Source organism: Coccinella septempunctata, chromosome 8 (genome assembly GCF_907165205.1).
Source record: "Coccinella septempunctata chromosome 8, icCocSept1.1, whole genome shotgun sequence".
In the NCBI taxonomy this organism is placed as follows: domain Eukaryota; kingdom Metazoa; phylum Arthropoda; class Insecta; order Coleoptera; family Coccinellidae; genus Coccinella; species Coccinella septempunctata.
In genome coordinates this window covers 11,641,609-11,666,958 of record NC_058196.1, presented here as the reverse complement: position 1 = coordinate 11,666,958, position 25,350 = coordinate 11,641,609, and the positions used below count along the sequence as shown (strand labels likewise).

Genomic DNA, 25,350 nt, shown 5'->3' with positions numbered 1-25,350 from the left:
GAATGTGATTTTATCAATAATATTCGAAACATAAGATAAAAAAATCAATATTCTGATAGATACAATAACCTTACTTTTTGATTCAACTGCGAAAACAAGATTCATTGGCGAGAGAAATATTTTAGTGAGATGAGTGTCAGATCTGTTCGTCTGGATGTATGATTCTTGAATTCCTACCATTGCAGCCTTGAGTAAGCACAAATAGTGTCCGAAACGTTGGCAATATTATAAATGATTTGATATCAATATATATGTTACCGGCAATGCGTATAATCCGGCATTCTATATAATGCCTAGGTATTGTAGAGAAAGCCTGAAAAGGTCAGGCAATGTATGAAATATTATTCATTTCATACATTGCCTAGGTATTCTATTGAATACCTGACGCCTATCAGGTAATGTGTTAAGGTAAGATCTCATTAATGAGGAAAAATGTGGACGATTTAAGGAGCGCATTCGTTGATTTTGTTCAGAAAGGCTTTTCAGAGATCTCTCTATCTCTTAAAACCTCTATCAAGAGAAGAAATGAAAAAAAAATAAATTTTTCAATCAAAAAATTATATTAATTACATATTAAAAAACATAATACATAGAACAGGATGGGGAATATTCGTTGGATTTCGAGAACCGAGCTCTTTTTCAGAGAAACAAAGAATGATGAAAATCATAGCTATCTACGATTCTTCGTTTTTGAGTTATTAGCAAAAATGAGAGTTTGACGATTTCGAAATGTTCTCCTAACTTTTTTGTCTATGAAGTTACAGATCTGAAACTTGAACCTTCTTCAGGCACTCTTTTACATAGAATCAAAAGACGGGCACAAAATATTTTTTCATTTCGAAGCATTAGGCGAATTTTCGGTTTTTTAAATGAAAACTTGAATTTGTTATATATGAATTGGAAAGAATCTTTTTTCAGTAGATTCAACGTATAAAAGTGCCTAATGGGTTCAAGCTTCAGATCTGTAAGTTTGAAGATAAAAAAGTTATGAGAATTTTTCGAAATTGTCAAAACCTCATTTTTTGCTAGTAATTCAAAAACGAAGAATCTTAGGAGGCTACGATTTTCACCATTCTTTGTTTCTCTGAAAAATAGCTAGGAAATGTGTCTTCCGTTTTCTTCTTACTCTTATACCTAGTTCTCGAGATCCCCTCAGTAGGCAAGGAATTGTGCCAACCTGTACAAACCCATTCTGACAAGAAATTCATAACCGAATCATTTCATTTCACACATTCCCGGCAATCAGCAGGCATTCAATAGAATACCTAGGAATTGTATACAATGCCTAGGTAAAGTACATTGCCGAGGCATTGTATAGAATGTCTGAATTATACACATTGCCGGTAACATATACACTATTCCAATTAGTCCAATTAGATATGACGTCAAGATGGCGTCAAGTGAAGACGAACATAGCGACGGCGAAAGTGTTAAAAGTGATAAAATATCAAACCTACGAGAAAACAACTACAAATGCTGTAATAAGAAAGTATGCACAATCCAAATATGCATAAATTGTGATGGACTATACCATGGATCATGTGCCAAAAAGAAAAATATCAAGGTAATCAATGGGAGATATATAGAATGTTGTGACATTGAAAAACCAAAAAAAACAAATAAAGAGGAAATTATGGCCCTCAAAATTGAATACTTAACTAAGTTACTCACAGAAACACAGGAGAAGAACGAAATCCTTAAAGAATACAACTTAATTCTTAAAGAAAATAATAAATTACTAAAACAACAATTGAACAACAATGATAAAAAAATTGAAACACAATACTCTGACATCGTCAAAACAAGAACTCAAAGAAGCAACGTCAACCAAGAAACAATAGTCCCAAAGATAGTAGTTCAAAGATCCCATACCCCCGACAAATCTAACCAAAACAATGATAACCTGAAAATTAAACCACAACAAGAGAAGAATCCATCTAATACACTACCTAAACATCACAATGAGGAAATATCCGAATCTAATAGAGAAACAAATACACAACATGAATCAGACTTCATAGAAGTACATAAAAGGAGACGTCACACAAAAAAAAGGTTAGGAACGGGAGAAGCCTCCGACGAAATTATTAAATCTGGTTTCGCAGGCCCTGAAAGAAAAGTTTGGCTTAATATATATAGAGTAAACAATCATGTGACAAGTGAAATGGTTCAAGAGCATATCAAAAAACAACCTGGCTTCGAAAATGAGAATATAACAGTAACTGAACTACAAACAAAACCAGGACAACTGAAAAGCTTCTGTGTAACAGCCCCCCTAACTAGAAAAGACACTATGTATGATCCATCTTTTTGGCCCCCAAACGTTGGAATAAGAAGGTTTAATTTCGAAATCCATAAAAGAACTCACGCCGGAAATTTTTTTGGGTAGTAAACAGAAATAATGAACATCAACCAGACAAAACAACAAAAAATGAACCAAAAACCACTAAAATAAGCCTTATCCACCAAAATATCCAATCTATAGGAAATGCTTTGAATAAATTAGAATATGGACTGAATGAACATAAAGAGTGCAAAATATTATGCATAACAGAACACTGGAAATCATACGAACAACTACCCACATTCCCTATACGAAATTTCAATATAGTAGGAAGCTTCTGCAGACCTGAAGGAAAACATGGAGGTTCAGCACTATATTTTCACAAAACACTTAAAAGTATTACAAGAACCAAATTACAAAAGTTTTCTCAAATTGGAGAGTTTGAATGCGCTGCAGGTGAATGGATCAGAAAAAGAGGAAATATAATCATTTTGTCAATATATAGACCTTCCGGCGGCAATATCCATACCTTCTTCTCAAAATTAGAACAAACATTAAACAGAATAATGCCTGAAAACAAACAAATAATAGTAGCTGGTGATTTCAACATAGAATTACGAAAAACAAATAGAGATGGAATAGAACTGATAAACCTTATGAGATCTTTCAACCTCAAACATGTCATATATCAAGATACTAGAATTACAAATAAAACAAGCTCATCTATCGACAACATCTTCACAAATATCCAACATTGGGAAAGTTCGGTCATTAATATACATATGTCAGATCACACAGCACAAAAAATTATTTTTACTACAGAAGAAGTAAAGATAAATAACATCTATTTCCGAAGATTTTATGGCCAGCAAGAAAAAGATGCATTTTTGGAAAAATTATTTAACCAAAACTGGAACCTTGTGCGAGAGATAGATAGATCCGAAGTGAATAGACAATGGGATGTTTTCATGTCTGAATTCATAAATATATTCAACGAGAATTTTCCCAAAAAACCATCTCTAAACAAAAAGCGAGCCTATATTCACAAAACACCTGAAATTGAAAAAATTAAAAACGAATTAGACATCCTCTTAGTCTTAAGTAACGTGAGCCCACAACATCTTGATCTTTACCAAAAAACAAAAAAAGAATATGACAATGCATTGAAAAACCAGAAAACCAAAACATATGAGGAAAGAATAATCAAGTCAGACAATAAAGGTAAAACTATGTGGCAAATATGCAAAGAGATCACTGGCACAACAAGATCCACTGAAGATTGGCAATTGGAAGGGACTCCAGAAGAAATAGCAGAAAATTTCAACGAACACTTCAACAACACAGTAAACACCCTCCTAAATAACATATCTACAACACCTATAGATTATTCTCACATGAAGCGTATAGAGAAGTCCTTCTACCTGAGACCAACAACACCTTCCGAAATAGAGAACTTAACAAAAACCATCAAAAACAAATTCAGCAGCGGAGATGACGAAATTCCTATTATGATAGTCAAGTTATCATTACCAGCAGTCAGCGAAATACTATCATACATTATAAATAATTCTTTCAAACACGGTATATTTCCAGATTCCTTGAAACTAGCACTTATAAAACCAATATTCAAAACAGGCAACCCAGAACTTCTCAACAACTACAGACCCATAAGTTTACTACCAGCATTCTCCAGAATTTTTGAAGTACTAGTCTCGACAAGATTAACTGAGTACTTTAAAGAAAATAACCTTTTTTCACATACCCAACATGGATTTCTACATGGACGCTCAACACAGACAGCTATCTTTGAATTCTTGCAGTACATTTTGGAGTCACTTGAGGACAGTAAGATGGCTCTGGGTATTTTCCTAGACCTCTCCAAAGCCTATGACTCATTAAACAAAGAATATCTTCTTCAGAAATTAGAGTTTTATGGAGTGAGAGGAAACACAATTAAATGGCTTGATTCATTCATGACTAACAGAAAACAAAGAGTTACCATCACACAAAATAAAAATCAATCGAAGTCAAAAATATTGATAAGAAAAATAGGAATCGACCAAGGAAGCGTCATCGGCACACTCTTATTCTTAATATACCTGAACGATCTAAGCCACATAGTACTGCAAGATGAAGGAAACGTGGTGAATTTTGTCGACGACACAAATCTATTAACCAGTGCCGAGGATTTTGAAGAGCTCTCAAGACAAGCAAACCACATCTTCTTGAAATCAAAAACATGGTTCAACCAAAATAACCTAGTTTTAAATGAGGACAAATCAAAAATCATTCTTTTTGACACAAGTAGGTCAAACAAGGAAAAATCAGATTCAGTAACCTTATCCAACTGTAACTACCAACTATCGAACTACGTCAGATTTCTGGGAGTCTACATTGATCAATTCCTCAATTGGCGTCAACACACAGAATTCATTTCAGTGAAGTTGAGTAAGACATGCTTTGCACTAAGATCAATAACCCAACATATGAATGAGAAAACCTTAAGAACAGTATATTTTGGAAACTTTGAATCCACGTACAAATATGGAATAATTTTCTGGGGAACAAATGAAAACTTAGAGAAAATATTCCTAATTCAGAAGAGAGCAATTCGAATAATTTACAAAATGAAATTTAGGGAATCATGTAGAGGAACTTTTAGATTTAGAGGAATTTTCACTGTTTATGGCCTGTATTTGTTTGAATGCCTTATGTTCTTACATAAAAATAGGAGTAGTTTCATATCTGAGAATATAAATAGTTACAACACAAGAAATTTAAATATAATGTTTCCAACCCATAGATTAACATTAACTGAAAAGAGCGCTGCTTATATGAGCATCAGAGCTTTCAATAACTTACCAAATAATATAAAATGCATAAATAACTATAAATCGTTCAGAAATAAAGTTAAAAATCTACTGATTGCATTGGAACCATACAACCTCAGGGACTATTTTGAAGCTACTGAGTGAACAAAAAATTTTTGTGACGTCATTTCATTTAATTTTGGATTTATTGTAACTCTTCATGTAATTCGAATTTATCTGAAATAAAGAAATATCTTATCTTATCTTATCTTATCTAGTCCAAACTGCTGTTATCCTTTATTGAAGAATTCATTTCAGCGATAAACTAAGTTTTCTGACCCTTTTTCAAAGAACTTTTCCGAAGTCTCCTCAATTGATCTATTTATGACATGTGTAATGTCAGTTAAACTTTCAAATCGAACACCCCATGAGGATTTTTTCAAATTTGGGAACAGATGATAATCACTGGGTACAAGATCCGAAGAATGAATTGGGTGCGGAAGAAATTCCCATCGTAAATATTTCAAAACATTCTTTGTTCTTCTTGCTATGCGTGGTCTTGCAACAATGCAAGAGTTTTGAGAACATGTTGTTGATATCGGTGGAATTTTTCGAGAAGGTTCACCACACCAATTCATTGCATTCACTAAAACTATTTGTGAGATATATCTCAAAACCATATGGATGCATTTTCAACAGCCTTCTATTTTCAACCAGGACTAATTAGTTACTTTCGTAGAAGAAAAAGCATTTTTTTACCTCGGGAATTCTGTTATATATGTACAAGGCAAAAACTCACCTGTTCCATGTCCCAGGTAAGTCAACAAGAGCCACGAGAGAAATTAATACGTGATCAGTATCAGTTGTTATATATTTCTGCATATAGGTTATATATTTTTTTTTTGCCGGACACCATGTAGCTACATATGCAAGATATATTACCGAAATAACGATTCTCCCATATATTTCTTATTTGCTGTGACATTTTGTTCAAAGAATACCTTAATTGTTAACAAATTCACAAGGTATGCCTCCAAGCATTAGTCTATTGTTATTCAATGTTCTCAATGTCCCCCTTAGCTGTCTCCCATGGAGACGAACAGCATCAACTTTCTCGTCACTGTCAGCTCACCCGTCGGTAAACTTGACTCCAGAAGAGGTTTCGTATTCTGGTAAAACCCTCTTTGTCGCTTTAGGCAAATGAGCTCTGACTGGAGAATTGCTGTTAGGGCTCACATATAATGGTTTACATCGAGAAATGAAAAAATATGTTGCTGATTTTTCGGGATCTCCCATTTTAAGCCTTTCAAATTTGACATTGAAATTTTGTGCGGTACGAATTCCATGTTTCCTGATAACTTGATTACAATACTAAGTTAATATGTTGAATAGAAAAGGAAAGTCGAAAATAAAGGATTTCTAAAAGAACCTTCAAATAGCCGTTACTTAAATTGATATATTCATTACAATACTATCTTTCAAAATAAAACTCATGTTTTTGCCCGTTTTACTCAATTGTGCTAGATGGGAATTGAGCAAGGATTTCCATTGCGACCATATGGATGCATTTTCAACAGCCTTTTATTTTCAACCAGGACTAATTAGTTACTTTCGTAGAAGAAAAAGCATCTTTTTACCTCGGGAATTCTGTTATATATGTACAAGGCAAAAACTCACCTGTTCCATGTCCCAGGTAAGTCAACAAGAGCCACGAGAGAAATTCATACGTGATCAGTATCTGTTGTTGAGCAGTGTATTTGCGACTCTACTTCTATCAATTCAATAAGTGTAATTTTCAAATGGCTAACTAACGCAGAAGTTCATAGGGGCTGTTGTATCATATCCATTTCAATAAACTTATTGGCTAATAAAGGTGGTGATCCTGAAACAATAAAATGACGTGATGGATGGGGAAGCTCCGTTGTAGAAAAAAGTTACATCGAGAATTGAAGTTATATCTGTTAAGCTTGATATAGCAAGAAAAATTCAAGCTTTTATGGTTCCTTACAAAAATACATCCATTGATTCTGAAGATTTATCCAAACGAGTGATCATACGTACAGCGATGACAACTAGAAGCTCATTTGTGTGATTGATGAAAACGAGAAGAACTGTGAGGAAACAAAGAGAAAAACGTCTATTGCTATTAATTTTCATGTTAATATAAATTATAAATGAGCAAAACTTGATTGATTCAAAAGGTGTTGTAATTTTCATTATTTCACTTATGATTAATGTGTTATTCCATACGGTTCAGAAGTGGGGATAAAAATTCAATTATGGAGTGATTGTGGATCAAAAATATTTGTTCCAAGCCGAAACTACGAAGGCAATCTTAAATCTACCAGTTGGAAGAATGAATTGACACCTTCACTAATGGTGGTTTTCTGCTTTCATTTGTAAGCCAATCTGAAAGTTTTCATAAGCTAACAGAAAAATTGCAATTCTGGAAGATTTTGGTGATCGGTAGCTTACAGGAATCCGTAACTATTCACGATAAATAGTTCAAAAGTAATACTGCAAAGAAGATAGAATTGCATTATTTTCGGATCTGTGAATTGGACTTGCGCTACAGATTTGAAACTAACAGATGAAGAGCAGAATACAACCATATTTTTTTTTCTAGTTCCTCACAGATTTATTAGAATGTCCCGTATTTTTCCAGAGGTTTTTCGGTGGTGGCCCCCGAGCTAGCTGCACCCGGAAAGACTACCGCTGTCTTGGTCACCCTACACGGTCCTGCTAGTCTACAGCCGCTGAACGTCACGCTCAAGCTGATCCCGGATCCCTTGGAGAATGAGGAGAGTCGAATAACCGAAACTACGATAGAGATAAGAGGTGAGTTGAGTTTTGTGTTGAAAGAGCGTTTTTATAGGGCGACATAAAAAGCAGGGAGAGGATAAGAACTGTGTAGAGGTTCTGAATGTTTCGTTTTATTATTGGGGGAAATTAAAGAGATGGGGAATGAGTTACGACTTTGAAAAAGCATTATACCTTTTCGCCTCCGTAAGATAAGATTCCACTTTATGCCTCCCCGAAGTTAAGTCATTACATCGACAATCAGCCAAGTGATATATAACCTTTCATTAAAGCCGGTGTCATGACGTATGTCATACATGACATTGTATGAACTTATATATGCAAGTATTATAATTTTATAAATGTAAACTATACCCACGCAACTTCATTTGAATGAACAAATTCTCCCTTGCGAATTAAAGATAGCAACATAATTAATTGGAAATTAAAGATTTCAGTTCAAAATTATGAATGAATATGAATAAGTGTTGGACTTATGAACGTTTGAAATATTTATTCTGTTTCAATCTCAAAAGTCTCTATCAAGATAATACTGATGTATGCACTTGTCACTTTTTGCAAGCATCAACATTTCAGCAAATCGGGGATATATATATATATCAGTTTCGTGGCGGCGCCACCATGTTGTTTGCTTCGTTCTATCCTTGTTCTGTCAAAGGAAGACCAATGATATCCTCTCGTTTCATTCCGTTTTGCGTTGATATCGAATATCGATCAACGATATTCAAAATATGAACTGGCCCATTTTCATAGATAACCATTTTGTCAGCTGTTAAGGAATATTTGTGATTTACAGTCTATGTTTCGTTGTAAAACGAAATCTGTTAATATTTCAACAATATCGAATAATTGATCGAAGGAGTATTTACTATTCTTCTTTAAGATAATTTTCGCTTGACAAATTGAATTCGTGAGGGGGGTTATTCAATATGATTTTGATAAAACACAGTTGATTGGTCAAATATTCAATATATTCAGTTCATGGAAAGGGAATTTTCACTATATCTACTCAGGAAAAATATTTGGAGAACAAACTCGAATAGATTTATGTATTTCTGATTCTCGATACATGCTCACAATTCACATTACGTATTTCCAATACGGTTTCTTTGAAATATTTCTGAAGATGTCATGAAACTTATCAATATCCGTCCCGAATGTTAGTTCATCTGATTTGGTTCTGCCTCAAATTCCAACAACATCGAATTCTTAGCTGTAGTTCTTGATTGTTCATACAGAAAACTGATCTTACTGAACGATATGTTGAATAAATGAATGTTCTACACCCCTTCCCGAAACTTATACAATTTCACATACCAATAATCGTTTATAAATACAACATATTCGTAAGTCGTAGGAAAATATTCATATTATTTTCAAATATCAATTGACACTGCTCTGTCAAATTCTAAACAGCGCTACCTACAGTGGGAAAAACGGAACTGATCCCATATCCCCACGAAATTAAAAACAAAATCGAATCAGTGAATACACCATAGTTTTAGACATCTTAGTCTCTATGAACTCTATATTCTCTGATCTTCACGAACATACACCCGGAGCAGCCGGTGTTCAACATCTAACAGTGTTAGGTTAGATCAGCCATTCATCGAGCCATCGATTTCCCAGTATATTCTCAGCAGATATTCTTCTTTTCTACGTGTTGGGTTCCTTGTCTATATATGTCAAGATGAAGCACCATTCGAACACTCCCTCCCTCCATTGGACATCTGTTCACCTCTAGGTGTCTGAGATTAATCTGAAAAAAAGTCAATTCCAAAATTACAGCAATGTGTATTCTAGATTCCCTATTTTCTCTCTCTTATTTTGAGATCACTAATCTTATCAACAACGCAATAAGACTTGAAGATCATTCAGTTCCTAATCATAATTCGAGATCTTCAGATGAAAATGCCCAAGACGGGCAGGCTCCCATTTTTCAAGACAGGTTCACCAATCTCATTCGATTCGATAAAGACGAGATAAAAACGTTTTGGGATACAAATTTGCCCCAATACCCAAGGCACTGAATATTTATGAGATCACCATTGATATTGAAATACAGACGAAAAGTAATCCAGACTTTCATGCAGTAGCCGAAGAAACGATTGGAACTATTAAATGTTTCAGAGATAAGGTTGAAGTGAGTAACCGAGAACAGTTAGAGGTCAACAAACTACTCAATAGCACTGTGAAGAATTTTCGAGAAAAAAAAGGAAACAATTTAATTGACACCAAAGCCGATAGAAACGCAGGGTTGGTCATATTATGTAGTAAGGTTTGATATAATGATAAGATGCTTAATTTTCTCAACGATAATAACATTATAAAAAGTAGGAGTAATCCCCTCTTGAAGTTCACTAACAAGGTGAACAACACCCTCAAAAACACTTTACCGACTATTATGAAGGAAATGAATCTGCAGGTTCCAAGATTGTGAAGTTTGATCGAGCTACATGAACTAGAGAAAAGCATAAGCCCCATCACCTTTGCCATCAACTCACAAGAACACAAGTTGTTCAAAGTTCTTTAACAACTTAATGAATAATTTAATTATAAATTTCAATTAGCTATGAAAAATTCCTTGAATTACTATATTATGTACTCTCCCCAAAACTACAACCCCAAGGAAACTTTTGTCTGCTGTCTTTTGACATAGTCAATTTGTACACTAATAAACCAATAGTGGAAACTTTTTTGTTATTAGACGATATATCGAAAGAATACTGTATATCACAAGATGAGTTCGACCTGGAGAGAGCGGATGTAGAGAACATTATGACCTTTGCTAGAATGATCACCGAGCAGAAATTATTTGTTTTCGATGACGTTATATACACGCTGCAAGATGGATAACCTATGTATTCTCCATTCATTGGATTCATGGCCGACATATAGGTATGTCAGCTATGAATAAAAACAAAGCATGCAGCTGCCTCTTGGAAAATACATAAGACTCTACAGGAGGTACGTAGATGACATATTTTGTACATGGTCAGGTACTGAGAGTGAACTCATTACTTTGTTTGATACAATGAATACAAATTTCAAGTTTAAATTCACTCGGGAGAAATCGATCAATAACTCGATAAATTTTATGGACCACAAATATAATGATGAATTGAACTTGAAATGGATTATACGATTTTCACAAAAAGAGTTTGAACCATGACACGTATTTCGCTATCACAATAACATCTTCAGGTCGGTGAAGGAAAATAAAATATTTTGTACCGGAATAAATACTGGAGAATATGCTAGTCCATAACATAAAGAAACCAAATGATGAACAGAGAAGGGACGTTTACAAGATAACATGTGCAGAATTTCCTCAATTTTATAGAGGAATGACTAACCGTTCAGAGAAAACTTGATTCACCGCACACATAGAGAATCCACCCAGCTCAGCATTAGGTAATTACCTGATGGAGCTAATACACTCGACATCGGTGGTGAATCTGACAAACTTACATAGAGAGAGTGATTATAATAGGATGATACTACTTGAACAGTGGTTAATTTCGAAAAACACACCAAATGAGAACTTTTTGAACGAGACCTAAGAGTTCACAAATGGAAACATAATATTTAAAATGTTACAACCGAGGTTACAACCGTTCATATGACTCCAATATTCATATTTCGCGCCTTAAAAACATGTACACGGCGCAGAAACTCTAAAGAGGATACGCATCTCATTGATTGACGCTAACTATTCAACTGCATAATTTCATCCTGTCACGTATCTTGAAGTTTCCAAATTATTTGTCCTCGTTGTGTTTTATGTCCAGATTTCATAACATGTTTTATGTAGGCATTGATTTCATTCAAATAAGGTAGATCGCCTTATCGATTCTGTCGACATATGATAGCTCTTTATTAACTTATGACGGTGAGTTCAAGCTAATTACATCTAACCTCACAAAAAAATATAATCTAAATGAATGTAAGAAGGATAGTTTTCTCAGATTATGTTTAATTTTTAATACCTTGTGTATGAAGTTGAAGGATATCCATTTTATGTCTTTTCAGCTGGCCTGATGATGGCCCATGGCCGAAATTGATAGCCCTCAGACTCTTACTAAATAACACGTATGTTTTCATTTATCTTGAACTCTTGCTACTCAAATGATGACCAATCTCTGGGGATAATTTGATTAAAGCACTTTTTGCTTTGCGGTGAAGATCGAAATCTAGGATTTTTACGAATTTTGGTTTTAGGACAGCTAACGAGCTCAGGTAGGATAGGGTAGAAACGGATAGGCGCTTATCGTTTGGTACAGTAAAGTGCGGGGAATTCGGTTGAACAGTGTAAAGAATTCGCCGATTTTGTGCATGGAAAGTCTGTTGCTCGAAAAAGTTTTCCGTCAATCCTCAGTAGGTTCGAGCGAAGATTGCAGAAAATGTAGAAATTTCCAATTTTGTTTTGATTTGCTTTTCTTACAGTTGGGGTTCAGAGAAAGGAGTGAATACAGTCCAGAGTCCTGGAATCTCCTATAAATTCATTGTTGTTTTGCGCTAAGTTTGGAAATAGAATTGTATCGAAGATTTTTGTCGACGAAAATATTGTTTATTGTTTTGCACTCCTAGATTATTTCAGGAAATTGAAGATTTATGTTGGTGACAAGAAAGTGTGTGCAAGGAATAGATTAATTTGTACATTTTATACGTGAGTTTCATTTGAGCTGTCTCCCCTGAATAAAGAATAAAGGAAAAACATCAAAGACCTGTCCTTCGCGCGACTGGCCGAATCCACATTCTGCCTTTGAGAGGATTTTCAACTTTGTGAAGTTACATCTAAAAATAATCACCCCTTGTCCAGTGGAAAGCCGCTCTTCCATTGATCAAGACACAGGGTGAATTATTACACCATAGTCCATCAATACCTACCTACTTCTGCTCACCTCGTTAATATCAATATAAAATATACACCACACACTAGTTCAATACCAAAAAAGGCAGCTCTTCAAAAAGTTCGAAATCATAGCTGAGCTGGATTCACACACGAACTGATTTGATTTTATTCCACTATCAACACGCACAGAAACATCAGAATCGAATAATATGGAGTAGAAAGATTGGAACTAGTAAACAAGTACACAAGGAATGGGATTGAGATAGTTGCTTAGTGTCGCCAATCACAATTGAGATAGTTGAATCTGACATCATTGTCACATCAATTTTCCCTACAAAAAGGTAGAAGCTATATAAATTTATTTATTTTACGCCACTGCCTTAGTGTCGCGCTAGACAAAGAAGCATCGAATGTTTGTTCCAAAACAAATACATTCATAGCACGTCAATGTCCATTCTATGTATTTATGTTCTAAGGTGAAATCATGCTCGACAATAAGATGGCGCTGAAATCGTACTGTAAATACAGAAATAGTTATTTTCCTATCAAGTGCGGATAGTGATACTTGCCCGCACGAAACTGCCGTTGCCCGAACGATGCTAAAGCAGAGCAGTTGAGTGCGGATGTACTTTCCGCAAGAGTTAGGAACAATATTTTTTCTACAAGCGCTTGAAATATATAAATGTATCCATTTCACGAAACACATCATATCTCATTTGATTACTTCATATATAATGGCAGACGTAATTCTGCATGTCCTTACCATGGGTTTCTCATTGTTGACGTTCAGTGCATAGAGACATGATAGAATTTAATTTACTTTATATTATTTGCGTGCGGGAAAACCCCCTGTTAATCCATTCCCGCAAGCAAATGCGTGCGTAAAAGAAATAACAGGCGTTTTTCCCGCATCTTTTGAGAAAGTGACTCTTTGCAACTTGAAATGCGTGCGGGAAAAAGGTTGAACGTGCACGCTTGTAGAAAAAACTATTTAATAACAATTTTCCGCTTTATAATTGGGGGGTCGCGAAATTCAGAAGTGTTTGTTATAAGCACTGAACTCTACTCAAAATGGAAAGCGCACAGCAATAGATACGAGCAAGACGAGAGAGATGGTCAATAGAGTGTCGGGCCTTTTTGTCTGTCGGGGCATAATGAGAGTGTCGTACTTCTATTCCGATTTTTCCATATAGTGAATATTTTTCAATTATAATGATTTTATTACCCTTTTATTGTATGGTCAATTGCAAATTGAGTACCAAAATAATCTTCATTGCTTCTTATCATTCTTCGCAATAACACCATTGTTTCCTATACTGATATACTCTCAGAAAAATGTCAATACACAGAAAGAACTTACGGAAAGTGATTTTTTGTTTATTTCGTACGTGCATCTCCTTTTCACGTCTCTCTTAGATTATGTGATGCGCTTTTTCTCTCACCCTGGACGCTCCTTACCTTTGCTCGGGCGCCAGTGGGGCAATCAGTGGAACCCCACGTCTCTCACAGAATCTCCAAAGAATTAGAGAACCCGGGTAGACTTGAATGATCAGTGGAGAAGGGAAGCAGTGAAAACTAGGGTGGAAGCGTCTTCTTGGTCTCTGCTTTCTGACGGTTTTTAATCGCTCTAACTGATTTAGGGACCTGTATCTCACTGGCAAAAATAACTGGCAACAAAATAAACGTTCAGTCCTTTATTCCTACTAGATTAAATTATATACAGAAATGTACAAGTAATAACAAATATTGATGTCAACCGGCGTCCTGGTCGGTGTGGGGGCGGCTGATGAAATACGGTCTCTCCAGGAAAATACGGTTGAAGTAGACATTAAATACGGTTAAATTTTGTACGGTCACTCCAGGGGAGTACGGTGGAAATAGACGGTAATTACGGTTAACTTTTGAAATACTGGCAAGTCACTCCCTCTGTCGGCGGAAATCGGTAGAGTGGCTGGTCTCAGTCCAATGGCAGTGCGCCCTGTCCCTTTCTCTCTGTTACCCTCTGTCGGCGGAAATCGGTACCGTTGCTGGTCTCAGTCCAAGTACAGTGCACTCTGTCCCTCTCTTTCTTTCTCTCTCTCTATGACCCACAAAATGGCTGCTAGTCAGACAGCAGGTCGGAAGAAGCTGCCAACCCGTAAGTTGATCGGTCGGAAGTCGGCAATATTAAGCAAATAATCACCGAAAATACGGTAGGAACACCAAGTCCTCCTGGGACCCAACGGCGGTCGAATAACGGACGCGGAATCCGGCACTCTACACAGTCTACGATCACTAGATCGAGTTTAAACGGTAGGTAAGTATTCTCAGCCAGTGCAACAGACTGAAGAAAGCGGAAAATAAGCCTCAGGTATGCACCACGTAAGGAATAATAATGCTACAAGTGACTTACTTCAAACTTTCAAACTTCTTGAAGTAATTTCCAACTCACGGCAATAACACCTTACGTACTTTTTTCGGCAGTTCAATCTCAACCCATACTGATTTTGACCTTCAGCCCCGGAACTCGAATTACCCCTCTCCTCGGAAAACTTGCCCAACTATGGGTAACTCATCTCTCCATTGGATGCACTCAAATTTTTCATTCAATCAGCCGACTCGGAAAGAGACAGAAACAATTGAAGAGAAGGAAACACTGAACGAGTTGAAAGACCTCCCTCGAGTAAGAAAAACTACGGTTGAACGGAAAGAATTCTAAAATATATGAATTCTGAAAGCAAGCTACAAATATGGAACTGGTCGGTGAAAAATAATGTCAAAATATTTATCGGTAAAAACCCCCTATGATGATATAACGGTTTTCTTCAAAAATATTTCGGTGGTCAGGTCTTGTTATGAAAGTATAGATGAAGAAATTTCCTTTTGTGGCGGAGCGAAAATCTGCCTCTTCACAATTATCACCGTCAAATCGGTATAAATAGCAAAGGTCATGAGCATACACATAGGTATTCGAAGCTCTTTACTCGTAAACCTAAAAAAATACAAATTCATGGCTGGATGGAAGGAACAAGGTTATCAAAATGTCATAAAATTATGATGCCTTGCAATTATTGACATCCAATTTCACTATATCAACAAAAGAACATGCCAAAATTACGAGAAATTACAGAGAAATTATAAATACATAAACAATTTACATTCATAATCCTAAACACAGTAGGTACCCTTAACTGGTATCGAGGATGAATTATATAAAATTTGAAAGAAACCACTCGTTGCATCACAAAACTGGACCCTTTTCTCATCGATTGAGGGACTTGTAATGTGAAAACGTGAAACGGCAATTGAAGTAACTGAAAATTCGATGTTTGTTATTTTTTATTTAAACTCATCAAAGTCCTTACAGTGGAATGAAAACTACTTAGGTGTAAATCTGGGCAAAAATCTCATGAATCAACTGATTTGAATGTTTTTAAAATAATTTATTTTTGTCTCAACATCATCAGTAAAAAATGTTTCGTACAGCACCGTACAGCGCCATCACAGCGCCAAATGTCCTCTTTATCCATATTAATTAATTCAGGCCACAAAAATTCGATTATCACCGAACCGGTCTTTTGAAATTTTTTAATAATTCGACCAACAGTGCTTTCAGATGGACGATTATGTATGCCATAAAATTCACCTAATTTTCTGAAAACACTTCTCACAGAAAGCTGATTTTCATGAAATAATTTAACAATTTGATCGCGTTGTTGTATCGTGTACGAAGCCATTTTTATAAATGTCGTACATCATACTTTTCAAATGTCAAAATACTCAAACGATTTCGGTGCGCCATCTATATTTCATTTTTTCTTAAAAAAAAACCGCGCAATTTGAAACACCCTTTATAAACCTTGCAATATCACCTACGGAAAGTTAAACTCCCTTCAGGACTCAATTCACACTTGCATGGTTTGATACAGCACTTTTCCACCATTTTCATGAACAAAATGATAATTATTTTATTCATGACAGTACAATGGTACTGTTCAAGCCGTTTCTGCAATGAAATCTGTCATTAGAGCAGAGGAAGTAATTGCCTAAAATTTATTCACGAGGATAGATGATCCTCCTAAGAAACCCATCAATTCATTGTCTTAACGCCCTGAAAATTTTATCCACTTCGGAGCACTGAAAATAAAAATCAATGAATGACCGATTCACATGTTACGAGTTTTGAATACTTACGCTTCCATTTCCCTTAGTTGAGTGAAAAAATTCGGAAAATCCATCTTATTATATTATATTATATTATTTCATATTCAATAATCAGCACCTAGAACGAGCTAGATGAACAAAAACGGTACGAGAATAAAAACAATCACAACCTCTTCGTTCAAAATGGCCATCTGAAATCATGTTTCTGCAAATGGCACTCAAATAAATATTTTAACCAGTCTTAGCATCTTAAAAACACGCCTTGTACACAGATGGCGCTCACATCGCTTTAGACGCCTCGTTTCCCATCTTCCTACTCTATCTTTGATCCGAATTCTAACTTCTTTACTTCTAACCAAGCTTGATGTGACCTGAACCTACGCAAGGGAAAATTTTTCTGGAGGGGAGGAAATTTTCATTGATTTGAACACAGGTGTCATTTATATTTTGCCTTTTTGAAATGATCATAATTTATTTCGAAAGTAATGATTTCTAAAACGAACGAAAAGTATTCTTAGTTTCCGTCGGCGTCGTTTTCGAGAGTTTCGATGAGTTTTTGTTTCATCTAAGTTCAGGAAGTTCCAGAGTGAAAAGAAAACTCCTAGGTTTCAGATGTAAAAATTGAAGCTAATACAAAACAGATGACACATTTTCGAGTACGTTTTCTCGAGTAAAAATTAACCAGATAATGCAATAGATTGTGTTATCATGAGTTTATATAAGTATTTCGCTTTCAAGGAAAGTTATGAACGATGAGTGTGATGAAGTGAGGGTAATCTGTCAAAAAAGTTGGGTATTCTTTGCCGTTCAAAGTTATCTACAGCCATATGGATAAATTGTCTTGGGAGTGAAATGAGTTAAAATGAGAGACGTTGAGTCATTCCTTTAAGCGACGTTTCGCAACTTTATTGTTTCTTCTTCGAAGCTCTACAAAGAAACACATGGATAAATACCTACAATTACAATGGAGAATGTAATATTATAATACCTCGGAAGTGGAAAAACGTCCGTCATCTTTCATTCAAACTTTGTGGAAATTGAAATTTCATTTGATAAATAACCGCACAAGTCAACATATTGCTATGTCATAGGATGGTAAAATAAACAAATATTTGCGTGCTACGCTGGCGTACAGACGTATGAAAACTAATTTTTGATAATTGTCGAATAAACTCGACTGACGCGACGCTCCCAACCCCCACAAGCAAACATACATTCAGAAACAAATGATACAATTGAAATCAAAATAGAGTCACAAACATTCTGTGTCGAAAAAACAAATTTAAGATGTTATGATATATAGCGCTTCAACCCAAACAATCAGTTCTAAGATTAATATTTTCAGTCAATTGAATTTGCACCATCTCCCCCATATTCCGCCTAAACCAATTTGACTCCCTATCCAAAACTGTTGTCTCTTCAAACTTAAAATCGTGTCCAGTACTAAAGTGATTCAAAGCAAAAGCAGTTTTGATTGCTTTGGCCTGATTGTGATTTATCATTTTTGTGCTGTCCTACTCTCAACTTTAAATACTGTTTAGTCTGACCTATCTATGATTTACAGAATACCTTGTTCGTGAGGAAAATCATACATAGGTCAGACTAAACAGTATTTGAAGTTGAGAATAGGACAGCACAAAAATGATTGTAAAAATCACAATCAGGCCAAAGCAAACAAAACAGCTTTGGCTTTACATCACTTTAGTACTGGACAAGATTTTATGTTTGAAGAGAAAACAGTTTTGGATAGGGAGTCCAATTGGTTTAGGCGGAATATGGGGGAGATGGTGCAAATTCAATTGACTGAAAATATTAATCTTAGAAAACTGATTGTTTGGGTTTAAGCGCTATATATCATAACATCCTAAATTTATTTTCCCGACACAGAATTTAAATGTTTGTGACTCTATTTTGATTTTAATTGTATCATTTGTTTTTGGTTGTATGTTTGCTTGTGGGGTGAGAGCGTCGCGTCATTCGAGTTCATTCGACAATTATCAAAAACTAGTTTTCATACGTCTGTACGCCAGCGTAGCACGCAAATATTTGAATTAGATAAAAATGAAGAGAAGAAAACACTTGAGTTAGTTTCACAATTTTTAATTTAAATATTTGTTGACACGCGTGTTTCGGGTTTTATCCCATTTTCAAAACTGAATACATAAATACAGAAAGAACACATTCATATAATAATCAAATAGCACATGTTAAAATCGGAGATAGGCAGAAATCTAATTGATCGTTTACAATTGGGAGATCTTGTTTTTGGGCTGAAGATATTTCTAGAATTTCTAAAAGATCTAAACGTTTACCTTTATCACCTTTATGTAGAATTTACATTATTAAGATCTATGAAGTGATTGAGAGTAATGTAATGATTGGAGAAACCAGTTTTTTATTTATTCTGCAGAATAGATCTTTTATGTTCCTCAAGCCTAACCCCGAGAGAACGGCCAGTTTGACCTATGTAAAATGCAGGGCATTCATCACATAACAGCATATATACACCACTGAACTGCGAATTAGTCAGTCGATCCTTGCCATTTAAAAATATTGATCCTAAATTCTTCTTATTGGTACATCAATTTCATTTTTTCTGATTCTTTTGCAAATTTTTTCACTGAGAGATGGGATGTAATTGATGTACGTAAATATCTTGGTTTCATCTCTAAATTGAGGTGGATGAATTGAAGTTAACAATTTTGTTTGTTTTTTTTTGGAGATCAATTTGTCTATTATGTTAGTGGAATAGCCGTTGTTTTTGGCTGATAATTTAAGGATTCTAACTTCATTTTCAAAACTGCTTTTTGACGAAGGAATCGAAATTAACCTATGTACCAGGGAGTGGAATGCAGACATCTTGATCTTATAAGGGTGTGAACTACTGTTAGGAATCAGAATATCAGAGAAGGTGGGCTTTCTATATATATCGAAATCGAGATGTTCATTCATCTTTTAATCTGAATATCTAAGAAGTTTAAACATTTGTAGTCATCTTCTACCTCCAAAGTGAATTGAATGGAATTATGAAAGGAGTTCAATAATTCTAAAAATGATTCCAGTTCTGAAGTTCACCCAGTCCATATACAAAAAACATCATCTACATATCGTTTCCAGTATAATACAAAGGCAGTCAAAGTAATATTTATAGGGGAGAATATTTTCTTTTCTAAAGCGGTCATGAATATTTCGCTGAAAAAGTTAGATGAAGGAGAACCCATTGGTAAACCTTCTATTTGTTGGTAAACGTTATCGTTGAATTTGAAGTAACTTTGACTAAGACATATTTTAAGAAGTCTCATTGCGTCTTCCTTCATAGCACTAGTGACTGAAGGGTTTTCATTAAGTTGTTGGTTTACTAACCATTCGTCTTCTCTAGTTGGTATGGATGGAAACAAATTTACTACAACAAATGAGATTAATTTTGCATTTGTGGGAATTTTCAGTGTTTTTAATTCCTTAGTCAATACGATGTTATTTTTGATGGAATATACTGGATTATGTTGAATCATATCATTATTGAATATATATATAGAAAGCCCACCTTCTCTGATATTCTGATTCCTAACAATAGTTCGCACCCTTATAAGATCAAGATGTCTGCATTCCACCCCCTGGTACATAGATTAATTTCGATCCCTTTGTCAAAAAGCAGTTTCGAAAATGAAGTTAGAGTCCTTAAATTATCAGCCAAAAACAACGGCTATTCCACTAACATAATAGACAAATTGATCTCCAAAAAAAAACAAACAAAATTGTTAACTTCAATTCATCCACCTCAATTTAGAGATGAAATCCAGAAATTTACTTAAATCAATTACATCCCATCTCTCAGTGAAAAACATTGTAAAAGAATCAGAAAAAATGAAATTGATGTTATATGTACCAATAAGAAGAATTTAAGATCAATAATTTTTAATGGCAAGGATCGACTGACTAATTCGCAGTTAAGTGGTGTATATATGCTGTTATGTGATGAATGCTCTGCATTTTACATAGGTCAAACTGGCCGTTCTCTCGGGGTTAGACTGAAGGAACATAAAAGATCTATTCTGCAGAATAAATCAACAACTCTAATCATTGCATTACTCCCAATCACTCCATAGAGTTTAATAATGTGAAAATTCTACATAAAGGTGATAAAGGTAAACGTTAAGATTTTTTATAAATCCTAGAAATATCTTCAGCCCAAAAACAAAATCTCCCAATTGTGAAGATCAATTAGATTTCCGCCTGTTTCCTATTGCTATTTGCTATGCTATTTGATTATTATATGAATGTGTTCTTTCTGTATTTATGTATTCAGTTTTGAAAATGCGATAAAACCCGAAACACGAGTGTCAACAAATATTTAAATCAAAAATTGTGAAACTAAGTCAAGTGTTTTCTTCTCTTCTTTTTTATCTGATTCAATTCATCATGTTTCACCAAGAGAGTGTGAGGAATCAATTTCGACGCGAATATTTGTTTTTAACGTCGCTAAAAGGAACGACTTAACGTCTTTCATTTAAACTTATTCCACTCACAAGACAATTTATCCATATTATTGAAGATAAGGAATACGATAGTGTTAGATTTAGTTATCTACAGCGTACACTAGTCTTAGAGCTACTGTTTTATTGGACACCAACTTTTGCGAAGTGAATGCTCGCAAAGAAAGAAAGCTAAAATGCTAGTATTCATGTATTTGATTGATATATATATATATATATATATATATATATATATATATATATATCACAGCCCTCTTAAACACAGAGCCGTGAACACTATGTCGCAACACCGCAAATCGTCCGATGCGGAAGGCCGACTTCGGGATTGAAGTAGGCCTCACGGAGTACGTCGTAGGAGCGTAATTTTTAAATAAATTTCTATTAATATGTACTCGAATTATCGGCATGGGATGTCCAAAGTTCAATTAAATATCTACAAGACACATACTAAGCCCTACTTGGTCAATAAATTGGATTGGTTCAGCATATTATGATTTCAGAACCCTCTAATGCCCAAGTTTTTTTCCTTTTTTATAATTATTTCCGTATAGTTTCAAATTAGCTTATGTAATCTACATCTTTTTTTCGCAAATAGTTAACTGATTTACATTAACACCTGTTCTCACAAAATGAACCTATACTGAAGGCGGACATGGGCAGAATAATTCTGTATCCACTTATATGCAACCAGTCTCAAGGCGGACTTGGGTATTAGAGGGTTAATGAGAACAAAGTGATCTGGTTGGGAGCACTGAAAATTAATGATAAATCCAATTATTCTGATAATATCGCATATTCCAATCTCAATTTATCGTTCAGCAAGAACCAACGGGAAGGTGTAGGGCCATCTCTTGCCATAAAATTGCGTATATGAACTTATAAATCCAATTTAAACATTATTAACATATAACATATTAAAAACGAGAAAAAATGTTTTTGAATCAGTTGAATAAATTCACGTACACAATTGAAATGAAAACAAAACTTAAATAAAATTCTTCAAACTTAACTGTAACTCAGAATATATATAAAACTCAAAAAAAATTCTTTAAACTTAACTGTAACTCAAAATATAAATAAAGAATAAAATGAATAAATAATTCTATTCGACGAGGGAGAATTCTGAAGAACTCTCTATTTCGTTAAGGTTTCTAATTTCCTTTTTTTTTGGAGCTCGAATGTATTTTGACGATCTGCACCAGTGGCCTTCTTTTTCTCTCGCGTGTTGGAAATGGTCTGATTATTCCTATTTTTCACATAATTATTCAATAATATGTTCGCAAAAGTTGAGAAAAGCGAATACAAAATTTTTTTTAAATCACGTCCACAAGAGCAAGTTTCTGAGAAATCGGAATAATAAAAATCTAATTCGATACTACGTTCTGTTAATTTGCAAAGAATCTGTTTTTGATCCGTTGTTAGTAAAAATTTTGACGCACAATTTTGATCATTTAAAATATATTCAAAAATGGAGCACATGTGAACAAAAATGAACATGACAGGATCAGTGGCAATAGACAAACCGTTTCTCTGTAAATTGTCAAAATATACGTCATCTACGAAAGTTCCCTTTTCCGCCCTTATTAAAGAAATACAATCCGCACACGAAAGTTTCTTTGAAATGGAATGAGCTGCATAACCTGAAACATAAATTTTTGAAGATTTATCTATATCACAACTTCGAAGATAATCCGTATCCAGAATATAAAGAAAATCAGTGACATCACAATGATTATCTGAGACCTCATCAACATCATCCTCTACGACAAAATTTTCTTTGATGTCCTTTATTGAATAATTTCCATCAGCCCGTTTGAAGATTTTTTTGATTCTAATTTTCTTTTCTGCTCCTAAAATATCATCGAATGACACATTATAATTGCACCCCGACAGAGACCGATATAAGCCAAACCTTTTTTCTAAATTATCTGTACTAAATTTACCACCTAAAATGAATTTCAAATCCCCGTATGTTTTGAATGAATAATCTATTATTTCTATGAAAACTAAAGTAGATTGACGTAAGGCCTGATAAGTTTCGTTTGACAATTTACCATTGAAACCCGATAAGTGATGCCATTTATCCAGCCAGAAAATAAATTTTTTCAAAAATTACAATTTATGATCCGTCTCCAAATTTTGTTTATAGAAAGGTGTGCTCCATTCATTTCTCTTCGACATTCCTTTGAAACAACAATTATTATTTACGATATCCCACCATTTCCTAATAATTTCGGTGAACTGAGCGGTATCATTCATTTCCTTCGACTTCAAAGCAGAAATGGTCGAAGAATGAAAAATGTCGGCTAAAATTACTTTTTGGCGTTCGAATACCGAGGGATAAAGAGATTTATACGAAATTTTGAATGCTTGCTTGATTAAGGAATTTTTTTCAACATTATAAATATCTATGAAATTTTGAAATTTTGCGTATCTTTTGGTTTGTAGATCTTAAAAGTCCAAAAAAACAAATGTTTTATCTAAATTTTTCAAATTAAGCCAGTTTTTCCTAATATTTTTGAAAATATGAACGAAATCAAACGTCAGAAATATTCGCTTTTGCTCATCTTTTGGATTAGGAATTTTAAAGCAATCTGAGAAGGATCTAAACATTACCCTATTTATGGAATGATTATCGGTAATAACGGCTAAAACTTCGAAACCACAATTTTGAACAAAATCTATAATTTCTCTAGTGATCTGCACCATTTCAGTTCCCTTTATGTTTTGCACCAGTAGCAATTTAACAATTTCTTTTAAATTTCCGAACGCGGAACTAATCATAAATGACAAAACGGTTTTAGCCAATTGGTCGGTAGAATTGATAGCAGAACCTATTATATTTTTCGATCTGTAATCTAATCGGGGATTGATATAAATTTCGTCTATTAACAAAACTACAACGCGATCTAAAGTGGATAAAGGGCGAGCTATATTAGAGAGGTAACATTTATTTCCTCCTTCAGAATTCGCGGAAACTTGAAGGCTTGATGAGATACTCTGTAAATAACGTTTGGATGGCAAAACAAAAAAATTTCGCAATAACTGGTAACACGAAGGAGATTGAGAATATAAAATGAATGACATTACTATACTAAATGATGAATATTTTGGTTTTTTACTGATGATTTGCCGCATTTGATCCGCTACTATTTCCAATTGCCTGAGTTTTTCAAAATTCTCATTCGCCGCCTCTTTCAGAAAGGTTTCTACTAAAACTAAAGATTTCTTCAAATTTTCTAAATCAACAACAGCCCTATCTTCCGAACTTACTTCATCAACATACTTATAACGTGAAAGTAAATTCGAAAGCTGGGACCACCTTGAGAGTTTTAGATCAAAAGGTAGGATCCATTTCAAATCATTATATGCCAACTGAATATTTTTAATGAAAATTTTAACCTGAAGGGTCTCACTGATTATAATTGAAGCATCTATCATTACAGGTTCTTGAAAATTCAATAAAAAGATATATATTTTGTTGTCGAATATTTTCGTTTCCCAACCCGAGATATCCACATTGTTACCGAAATTGATTTTGAGGTCATCGAAATCTTTGATCAAATCAGAATTAAAAAAATTTTCCATCTCGTTATTACTTCGCTCAATAATTTCATTTCTTCTTGACTGGGGATTAGTTCTCTGAATGGGATTTTTCTTTGTTAAATAAGACGGTAAATTTGGAAAAATTTTGGGAACTGCATTTTCTTTCAATTGTGGACATCTAATTGGTGACTGTTTTATAGTTCCATCAGCTTGCAAGGTTTTTTCAAATTTCACGATATCGTTAGAGTCGAAATGAATTTCGCAAACCGCGCTGTATTTACCGGGAATGAAATTTTTTCTTGGAATCGCTCTTATCCATGATTGTTTGAGTTCCTCATTTTTGGGAAACGAAAATACACTAACATAATGGTTTCCTGAGGATTTATAATTGCTCTTGCA

General features: G+C 34.5%; 1 protein-coding gene across 2 annotated transcripts in view; it reads left to right on the top strand.

The window, feature by feature from the left end:
• LOC123318930 (C3 and PZP-like alpha-2-macroglobulin domain-containing protein 8) overlaps nucleotides 1–25,350 on the top strand; it is a 1,198,665-nt gene that overhangs the window by 104,939 nt on the left and 1,068,376 nt on the right. For both annotated transcript variants that reach the window (XM_044905716.1, XM_044905717.1), the window contains one exon: nucleotides 7,760–7,932. In XM_044905716.1, coding sequence (XP_044761651.1) covers nucleotides 7,760–7,932 — 173 coding nt within the window. The remainder of the gene's footprint in view (nucleotides 1–7,759; nucleotides 7,933–25,350) is intronic.